This window comes from Prunus avium, chromosome 3 (genome assembly GCF_965620075.1).
Source record: "Prunus avium chromosome 3, drPruAviu1.hap1.1, whole genome shotgun sequence".
Classification (NCBI taxonomy): domain Eukaryota; kingdom Viridiplantae; phylum Streptophyta; class Magnoliopsida; order Rosales; family Rosaceae; genus Prunus; species Prunus avium.
Window position 1 is genome coordinate 2,186,645 of NC_142286.1, and position 9,521 is coordinate 2,196,165.

At 36.3% G+C, this 9,521-nt stretch overlaps 2 protein-coding genes and 1 long non-coding RNA gene across 7 annotated transcripts; 2 read left to right on the forward strand and 1 right to left on the reverse strand.

Annotated features, from left to right (window-relative positions):
• Positions 1-62: 62 nt before the first annotated feature.
• On the forward strand, positions 63-3,711 carry LOC110761663 (knotted 1-binding protein). 4 transcript variants are annotated; one of them, XR_015834624.1, is made up of 7 exons: positions 63-220; positions 315-410; positions 504-638; positions 770-843; positions 1,116-1,253; positions 1,719-1,777; positions 3,575-3,711. XR_015834624.1 is itself a non-coding variant. In XM_021964202.2 (6 exons), the coding sequence occupies exons 2-5, from the start codon at positions 363-365 to the stop codon at positions 1,249-1,251; spliced, it is 393 nt and encodes a 130-aa protein (XP_021819894.1). In that variant the 5' UTR covers positions 63-220; positions 315-362; the 3' UTR covers positions 1,252-1,253; positions 1,719-1,873. The 4 variants fall into 4 exon arrangements, 3 of the variants coding, with proteins under 3 accessions (XP_021819894.1, XP_021819893.1, XP_021819892.1); XM_021964202.2 differs by lacking the exon at positions 3,575-3,711 and having other exon boundaries at positions 1,719-1,873; XM_021964201.2 differs by lacking the exons at positions 1,719-1,777; positions 3,575-3,711 and adding an exon at positions 1,374-1,590.
• On the forward strand, positions 3,457-6,562 carry LOC110761662 (mannan endo-1,4-beta-mannosidase 1-like). The gene is made up of 5 exons (XM_021964199.2): positions 3,457-3,807; positions 4,962-5,156; positions 5,464-5,586; positions 5,671-5,876; positions 5,994-6,562. The coding sequence occupies exons 1-5, from the start codon at positions 3,457-3,459 to the stop codon at positions 6,376-6,378; spliced, it is 1,260 nt and encodes a 419-aa protein (XP_021819891.2). The 3' UTR covers positions 6,379-6,562.
• Positions 6,563-6,773: 211 nt separating this feature from the next.
• LOC148295430 (uncharacterized) lies at positions 6,774-8,921 on the reverse strand. 2 transcript variants are annotated; one of them, XR_015834626.1, is made up of 4 exons: positions 8,651-8,921; positions 8,524-8,610; positions 7,816-8,418; positions 6,774-7,203 (listed from the first exon to the last, which is right to left on the reverse strand). It is a non-coding gene; the product is annotated as an uncharacterized LOC148295430 (long non-coding RNA). The 2 variants fall into 2 exon arrangements; XR_015834625.1 differs by having other exon boundaries at positions 8,524-8,920.
• Positions 8,922-9,521: the final 600 nt, after the last annotated feature.

Below are 9,521 nucleotides of genomic sequence, written 5' to 3' on the forward strand. Positions count from 1 at the left end.
GAGCCAAGGTGGGCCTACCCAGTTCGGCCTATTTTGAAATTAAAAATAAAGATCAAGCCCAACCAAAATGTTGCTTGGAACCAATAAATAACACGCTTTCCTTCACAAAATTTGGTCTGTAGAAGCAGAGTTCCCGCGCGTCTGAAAGTTGGAGAAGACAAGACGAAGACGAAGATTTGAATCGTCGTCTTCATCGCAGTCAATCAGATTGAGATCGAAGGCACGGATGCTTATTACGTTATGCTTAATAGTAATATTATTAATGTTATAGTGAAGATTTATGCTTAATTTCGTACTGTTTTTGTAATCGCAAGGTTCTGTTTGGCTGATCGCTTAATTAGCTTCGTCGACGATCGATCCAAATGGAGAACAAAGACAGTGAATCTAGAAGAAAGCGCATGAAACCAGATGTAAGTATAACGCATTCTGCGATCTCCGAACGGTGCCTTGTGCTTCTTCTGCCGTTGTGTTAGTGTCTGAAATCTGATTGTTGAAATTACCAGGAGGAAGAAGAAGGAGCGATCTCAGACCCAGAAAAGGCACAGAATGAAGAGTTGGAGACGTTCGTTGCTGGATCTGAGGAGGTGGAGCTTGCAGTCGCTCATATTCTTGAAAAGATCGAACGGTTCACTCAGCTGGTAATTAACTGTTCAATTTCAGTGTAAATGAAACAAAAACAAAAAAATAAAAAATAAAAAATCCTTGTTTGATTGTATTTACAATTTTCTTTTTCTTTTTTTGTTTCTGTTATAATTGGAGTTTTACATAGGTATCTGAACTTCTGGGATCAGGGAAGGCTATGTTTCAGAAGATTGGTGATGAATTCGAAGAGCGGATGATTATGTCAGTTGCAAAGTTATAGTATATGTTTTTGAGTAATTTTATTTTGTTTTGTTTTTCTGTTGCTTTTGTAATATATATCGGGTAATATTATTATTAATTTAATACTCTAGAGAGAGACGCAAAGGGTTGTAGCTAAGTGGTTAAGAGCAATTACCTCTGCTCCCGAAGTCTTGTTTTCAAACTCCCTCCTCCAATTTTGCATGTATCAAAATAATTTAGACAGAGAGTTATTTATTATTTGAGTTTTCGATGATTGAAATTTGTGGGTGCAGGGTGCACAAGGAACAAATTGAGAAATGGCAGGAAGAGATCAGAGAATTGCGCATGCTTGATGCCTCAAATGAGGAGGCCAATGCTCTTCTGCATAATGCTCGAGGTTTGCTTCACCATGCTCATGTTGATTCCTGAAGGTAACACTCTACCCAATATTACAAGAATTCTCTGTTTCTACAAATTTCTCAGATTTTTCCCCCAATTATTGAAGGCTTTAAAAAATTCCACCCAACTGGCTGTTCTGTGTGGCTCAATAGGTCTTGGAATGTAATTTAGGAAACTGATACGCAGGTTTTGCTGTCTCCATTGATGTTGGGAAGCTACAAGCTAAAGAGACATGTTAAAATTACTGGCTTATTGTGATGGGATAGTTCTGATGGTGTACCTGTTGTTGCATTGAACGAGATTTAGAATTAGCATGTGGTTGTAGCTTTGATATTTCTATCAGTTTAAAGATTTGATAATTTCTCTTAAGATTAAGGATCAAGTCCCTTATATAGGGCCACACTGCAACCAACAAATTTCCCTTGCATAGAACATTTCAAGTTACATATGTTCTATTTAACCTTTTTTCCATGGTTACTTATGTGTTTTTACAATAGGGAATGACACAAATTTACCACGATCGTCTACAAAATTGCTGGCCGCTTCTGTCATAGAGGTAAGATCCACAATAGTCTTACTTCTACGAGAGATGTTGTCAATAAGTAGATAATGTACAAAATAGATTTTATTCTTTTACAAAGATGTTTGTGTATAGGACCCATTAGTGTAGTGGTTTGGACTTCCCCATGAAAAGTTATATGTTTGAGTCCTAGTGTCCGTATTGTATATGAATTTAGTATATTATCGCTCATCCATCTTGATATCAACACGAAAGGTAATGTACTCTATATCAACACGACTTGAGTATTAGAATACGTAATCTTGTCCTTTTAGTACAAATGGATGTTCTATTTAACATTTCGACTACTTCTCTAATAAAGTCATCTAAACATAGCATAATTTACTGACTCTCTTGACTTGCTCAACATCAATGTGTCCTGTTTATTAAATAAGAAAAATTATACAACTTGTCAGTCACTTATATGGTGGCGCATGACGATAAATTTTGTCATTATTTATCTTCTATATATATAAAGCAAAAGGCAAAGGATGATAAACATTCAAAATACCAGAAAATGTCTTTGGTTAATACAAACATTAAGAATTGAAATTATTAATTAAATGAGGATAATATGGTAAATTTACACTTTTTCATATTAAAAAAATTAAAATTAAATAAAAAATCAGATAATGGATCTTATTTTTATAGAACACAACTACCCATTAACTTTTTAAATTCTAAAATAAAATTTAAACTTTAAAAAAAAAAACAGACTCTCACAGATGCAGAAGTGCATGCGAAAAGGTTAGTAAATATTAGCACAGACGCAGAAGCACGTGCGAAAAGGTTAGTAAATATTAGCAAAAAGTCTAACAGATTGGGCCAGAGGTATTGGCTGGACTTTCAAACTATTGGGCTTCCATAATTTTTTTCTCGTTGTTGGACTGTTTAACGGTCAAATTGTTCATTGGTTGTTACATACATGTTCATGACATGTATGTAACAAACTCCAAAAATTAATTAAACTTGCGTATAAGTAATGACTTATCGTGTTTGAATGAGAATTTCTTAACAAAACTATTTGTTTGTCAATTATCTTTTTATATATTACTTTATTTTGACTTGTATTTATAGAATTTAGTTTATTTTTCATACAGTCACGACAATTTACAACGGGCCAATACGGCCACAATAAGGCTAGCCACAACTAATTAGGTATTGAACTCATCACAATATATATCGCCCTCTCCAACCGAATGTAGAAAATTACCACTAGACCAAAGGCTAAATATAACACGTGTGAATTGATAATAACAAGTCCTGAATTTCTCATTAATATGGTATCTCTTTAAAAGGAAATCCAGAGAGTGCTTAGTTGTGGTAATTTTTTTTTTTTTTTTTGAACACGTAGTTTTTTTTTTAATTATTAAAGAAGCTAGGCAAATCCCAGTAAGAGATCTGTTTATGGTATATATTTTAAAACAGAAACCAACCAAATCTCTTAAATATGGTAAAATATCTTAATTTTTAATGTATATATGTACAATCCAGTAACTAAGATATGGTATTATTAATGCATACATGAACAACACAAAGCTTTCCCAATTCTTCTTTCTCTTAATTTCTTTTTATTCCTAATTATCCATTATATTACTATATATATTAGCTTAGCCCTAGCTACTAAATAGAAAAGTTAATTAAGGCATAAAATTATAGTACTCAACAAAACAACCATGTCGGGGAAGGGTTTGTTTGTTTTGTCAACTCTTTTGGTGTTGATCTTCATTCAACTTGGAGATTGTAAAGGTGATGCCAAACATGCCTCTAATGGTGGTGCTTTTGCTCGAACAGAAGGAACCCGTTTTGTTATGAATGGGAGACCGTTTTACATAAATGGTTTCAATTCATATTGGATGATGTACATGGCATCTGACCCATCTTCAAGAGCCAAGGTCACCTCTGCATTCCAACAAGCCTCCAGGTATGGCATGAATGTTGCTAGAACTTGGGCTTTCAATGATGGCAACGGCACAGACAGACCCCTTCAGCCTTCTCCTGGCTCCTATAACGAGGACACATTCAAGGTACATATATGTAGCTATGTTCTTTCAATATAGTTTCACATGTTATGTTGTTGTAAGGTCTTCTCCAACTCATTTGGGGCTAAACCCAAATTTTCCCCCTTCAAAAAGTAACTATTTGGGTTTTGCTCGGATTCAAACCGTTTTTTCCCCAACCATTCAGACTCAAATTTTAAGTCCGAAACTTTATTAAATTATTTAAGAATGGTTTAAGTCTAATTTTTTTTTAAATAGATAATTTTTCTTCATTTAATCTTTTTAAATTTCATAACTTAATTTTTTGAACAATTTGACCTAAAAAAATTGAAATTCCATAAATATAACTTTTGGTAGATTATTTGAGAAATGGGTGGGTATTTATAGAGTTTTGGGGTTGAATCTAATTTAAATTAATTTAAAAATATCATTTTGATCATTGGATTTAAATTTCAGCCGTTTGATATCTTTTTACCATTAAAATAGCTTGGATTTAATCTAGATCATTGATTTGGGTTACTATGGGAATAAAAATAAAATAAAATAAAAGGGTTGTTTGAATTGTGTTGTTGGATTCCAATGGCTACATCACATGCACGCAATACGTGGTACAAGGAGGTCTACAACAGCAGCAGCACGGGCCCCTTTCACAGCTGCTTGTACATGGCCTACGTCTTTTAGTGGGCTCCATAGAAAAAATTTCCAATCCAAGCAATAGTTGGACTAGTATTTGGCCCCAAGTTTGGGTTTTCCCAACTTCTAGCCTCTTAATTTTCTTGGGTTGGGAGAGGAATTTTGCTAAAATTTGGAATATTTTGAGTTTGGCCTCATGGGTTGAGATGACCTAAAAATTTGTTAATTGGAACTATTGATTTCACAAAAGTAGAAATTTAATTTGAGTATATGTATGGTTCATATTCATAGTCATTCAAAAATAAGTGCATGATTGAGATGGGAACAACTAAAAGCGCTTCTAGAAAAAATACTTCATATAGAAACAATTCCAAACGGGTCTTAAATTTCACTCAATCAATTCCAGCATTAACCTTTTCTATGGCCGCCGAAAGTATGACTTATTAATTAAAATTTCCCCCCTTTTCTTGTTGTTAAAGATATTCTTGAATTTTGGGTTATGGTCGATCTTATATGATTAATTAGTTATAAATTTTCTTTTGAGGTAGGGATTAGATTTTGTGATATCAGAGGCTAAAAAATTCGGAGTATATGTGATTCTAAGCTTTGTGAACAACTTTAGCGACTTTGGGGGTAGAAAGCAATACGTGCAGTGGGCAAGAGACCGTGGCCAACCCATCAGCAGCGATGACGACTTCTATTCAAACGCTGTCATCAAAGGATATTATAAAGATCATATTAAGGTAGGTGCTTAATTAATTCCTATTTAATTTTTTCACATTAATTAATTAATTTACTAATTTTTTGGCTTAGTTTTTCAGTTATCAATTAAATGTTTTCTTTTTTCAATCCGTTTCCTGTATTAGACAAATTATTAAATACCACTTTAGAAGGGTCTCCCATTTGTTATGAATTATTAGTCATTAACGTTGCATAGATTTACTTTTTCCCATGTGTATTTTTGCATACGAGTATGTGAGAATGTTGGACCTGCTAGGAAATCTTCTAGTCTGTTCCGATATCACAAGAACAATCCTAATTCCTATGCAGACTGTGCTCACAAGAATAAACTCCATAACAAGGGTGGCCTACAAAGATGATCCAACCATCTTTGCTTGGGAACTAATAAATGAACCTCGTTGCCAATCTGATGTCTCTGGAGCCCTTCTTCAGGTATCTCTCTTCAAATATTATTTGTTTTTCCTTTAAAAAAAATAAATTATTTTTAACTTATTTTGGTAAATTATTATTGTGCAGCAATGGGTGACAGAAATGGCCGCACACGTTAAGTCCATTGATAGTGAGCATTTACTAGAAATAGGGCTTGAAGGATTTTATGGGGAAACGACGCCGGACAAGAAGCAGTACAACCCTGGTAACCTAGAGTTTGGCTCTGATTTCATAGCCACCAACTTGCTTCCCCAAATCGATTTTGCCACTATACATATCTATGCTGATCAATGGTACGTTCAAAACCTCTATCCCCCTTAGCTATTTCATTAATTTGTGGTATATATTCCAAGTACATTACTAGAAAACTTCAAAAAAGGTCTGATATATGAGAACATGATGATGGATAGGTTATCAGGACAAAGCGAAGAGGCTCAAGCTGGTTTTGTGGACAGATGGGTGCAAGCACACATTCAAGACTGCAACACAGTGGTGAAGAAACCACTGCTCGTGGCTGAGTTCGGCAAGTCTTATAAATTGCCGGGCTATGTCCTACAAAAGAGGGACGCCTACTTTGGAAAAATATACAGTGACATTTACAGCAGTGCCAGCAGAGGGGGCTCGTGTGTAGGTGGGCTTTTCTGGCAGCTCATGGCTCCAAATATGGACACTTTCAGAGATGGATACGAAGTCGTTTTGGAGCAGAGCCCTACCACTGCCACTGTCATTGCTCAACAGTCTAGGAAGCTTAATGGGTTAAAGGCTAGTCTAGCAATTAATGTCACAAGGACTTGAGATCTGTTAAAGAAGCTAGAATCTAGTGTTGGCTGATTACTCATCAATAAATTGCTAAAGCGAAGAGGCTCAAGCTGAAAATTACTTAAATACCATGCATGTTTAAATGCTGTTGAAAACTATAGTTACAATTGAAGAACATTTAAGAACTAGCAAAGACAACAAGAAGCTATCAGTTTCGGTTTTTTTGTTTTTTTTGTTTTTGTTTTTGTTTTTTTGTTTTGGTTCATATAAGTCAGCTTTTTAATTTTGGAATTTCCTGAATTGCACCCAGAATCATCATCACTGCTACATGTACCACTGTCACCGAGGTCATCATCAACTGCTTCAGAGTCTTCGGTATCTGATTGGGATTCCTCCACTTCCTTTTCAGAAGAATTAATACGCACATGATATGTGGAGATGATGAAATCTTTTCAAATAATGTAATATCACTTGAAAGAGTTGAACCAATTAAAGACTCTAGTTCCTCTATTCCACTGGAAAGATTCAATTCAGAAATTTGCAAAACAAAAACAAAGTCCATCGCTAATTCAAGTGGAATGTTGTGCTTGGCTGGTATCAACTTAATGATTAAAACATGAGAGATAATGATAACAATATTTTCAAGAAAATTACCTGCAATGACTTCACCAACTCAGAAACTTTCAACCCAAGAATTCCTTGCTCTAGCAGAACTCTGAACAATTCACCCTTCAAAGTACGAGGACGTAAACCATACTTCACCATAAGGCTCATTTCCTAGGTACGTCTTAGTCGTTTCACCCACAGCTTATGAGCAGATTTTTTCCAAGCACCCAACAAAGCATCTTCTGGCATGACTGACTGCACAAAGCAGAGCGAGGTGGAGATCAATATAGCACGAAAAAACATTAAAAAATTTAGGGCGAATTGAAATGTCTTCGATATATAACCTAGAAAACCTGTTTTAAGCATCAGACAATCAAAAAGGTTCAGGCCCCAAATCCAACTAAAATAATCCCACTATTTAGGGTTAGCTACCAGAGGCCAGAACTAATCAGATAGGGCAGGTGGATGCTAATCAACCATTCTGCTCCATTCACAGCAGTATGCATTTTCATCAATCCCTTCCCAGTAACACATGCTAAATTCCTCTTTTAGTCTTGTTTTCCCGCCATCCCCCATCCCTTTCATCTAAAATCTTATTGCACTTCAGAGATTTTCACTTCTCTTTTTTTTTATAAATTATATAAAAGCTATCGGATTTGATTGCACATAAATCTCAACGTCACATTCTAATTATCCAAATCATGACCACTTAATTCATTCCTAGGTTGATCCTCAACTGAAGTCCTATTCTCCTCCAGTCTATCAAAGATATGCGTAGCTTGAAATCTTTTTAACTGGAGGACATCTTCATTACTATAACAAACAAATATCAGAAAATGGAAAGCTAAAATCCAAATGATGGGTTACCTCAATTGCATGCATTGCAGCTTTTAGTGATTGGATCTGTGATGAGAGGACCTTATGCTTAGGAAAAGTATCACTCGCTTCTTTCTCCTTACATGTGGCTACATGGATGGCACACGATTCTTCCAGATCAAAATGAAGCTCAAATGTTGTATGGCAAATCCTGCAGTGCTTCTCATCTCTCCAATACAAATCATGACAACTTTCACATCTAGTAAGTGTATCAAAATAGGATCGTCTACCATGTTTGACAGCATTAAGATCTAGGTAAAAGGAATTCCATAACCATGAATCAAATGCTTGGATTCGGCTCCATTTCTGTTTCTGTTGTTCTCCTTTCTTTCTAACTTCAAGAGCCACAACTCCAGATGAAGGCAGAGAATCATTTGCAATTCCAGAGAAGTTGTTGTCTACATCACATAATGGTGAATAAGTGTCTTCTCTAACACTATCCAGTTCAGATTGATCAGATTGCGCCAAGTTGTCAATTCTATCACTATTTATCATTCTACTTGACATCGCTTGGCATCGTTTCTCTACGGATTCAATAAGCAGAGCCTCTCGTTTACCCCTGTCATCCAAAACTGACAACAAAGCACACAGAGCCTGCATTTGGTTTAAGAAAAAGCAAGTAAATATTATAACTTATACAAGGTCAAGCAATATGTACTACAATCACATTGATCGTATAACAAAAGTTCAGCATAATACCTCTTCTGTATCAATCACCTCCCAGTTGGGCGCCGTCGCGATTTCATCCTAATCGTAAGGAGTAGCCGCCAGGGAGTTGGGCGCCGCCTAACGCCCGCATAGCGCCCGCCTAAGCCGCCTAAGCCGCCTAAGCCGCCTAGCGCCCGCCTAGGCCTCCTAGCCCCCGCCTAGGCCGCCTAGCGCCCGCCTGGCTGGCCTGGGCTGGCATTTTGCCGTTGAGGCGACGACCGGTTGAAGGGCGCAGGAGGCGGCGACCCTTAAGGTGGCACTGAGGCGCTGCTTGTTATGAAGAAAGACCGAGAGAGGGAGATGAAGTCGAAACAGCGAGAGGAAGGAGTGTAGACTACGCTGGGAAGAAGAAAACAACTAACCTAACGAGTTGGGTTTTGTAAAACGAGCTTAACATTGTATTCAAATGGCCCTATAAACTTTTTAATTTTTTAATAAATAGTTTAGCCAACCGGCTATACTACGTTTTTTAAAATTAAAAAACATATAGCCGGTCGGCTATACTACGTGCATTTCCGATGAAAGGAAAAAGATTTTCAAAAGATGGACCGTAAAGTCTCGGAGAAGGACATTACGAGAAACAAGAGCCCTAAAAACACTTTCCAGACCTGGAGTGGGGGATATATAACTATGATCACAATTATCCCAAACCAAACTACATTTTGCTTCTTCGCTTTATCCAAAAAGAAGCAAAAATAAGTCCATTACTTTGAAAAAGTGGCTTGATTGGTCGGCTAGACTTCCCTTGGGTGTCAAAAATAGTTGTAGAAAAGAAACTTACTGGTCTTTTATACAGAATTGTTTTATTTTTATACGCACTGTTTAAGCACAAAACAAGAACATCCTCTCAGACAAATTTGCTATATGGCCACAACTGACAAAATGGACCAGGGAAATTAGTAATTGCTTGTATATATGGCTTCCACCTTCCATTCCACCTATATAAAATCACACTATTTCCCTGCATTGTGCAAAGCCACATGGTAAAG

Bases quoted from the DNA above. Each gene is read 5' to 3' on its own strand.
- LOC110761662 (XM_021964199.2), top strand. From the start codon at position 3,457: ATGTCGGGGAAGGGTTTGTTTGTTTTGTCAACTCTTTTGGTGTTGATC. The intron at 3,808-4,961 runs GTACATATATGT...CTTTTGAGGTAG, and splicing joins ATAACGAGGACACATTCAAG to GGATTAGATTTTGTGATATC. The intron at 5,157-5,463 runs GTAGGTGCTTAA...ATTCCTATGCAG, and splicing joins ATTATAAAGATCATATTAAG to ACTGTGCTCACAAGAATAAA.
- LOC110761663 (XM_021964202.2), top strand. From the start codon at position 363: ATGGAGAACAAAGACAGTGAATCTAGAAGAAAGCGCATGAAACCAGAT. The intron at 411-503 runs GTAAGTATAACG...TGAAATTACCAG, and splicing joins GAAAGCGCATGAAACCAGAT to GAGGAAGAAGAAGGAGCGAT. The intron at 844-1,115 runs GTCAGTTGCAAA...TTGTGGGTGCAG, and splicing joins TTCGAAGAGCGGATGATTAT to GGTGCACAAGGAACAAATTG.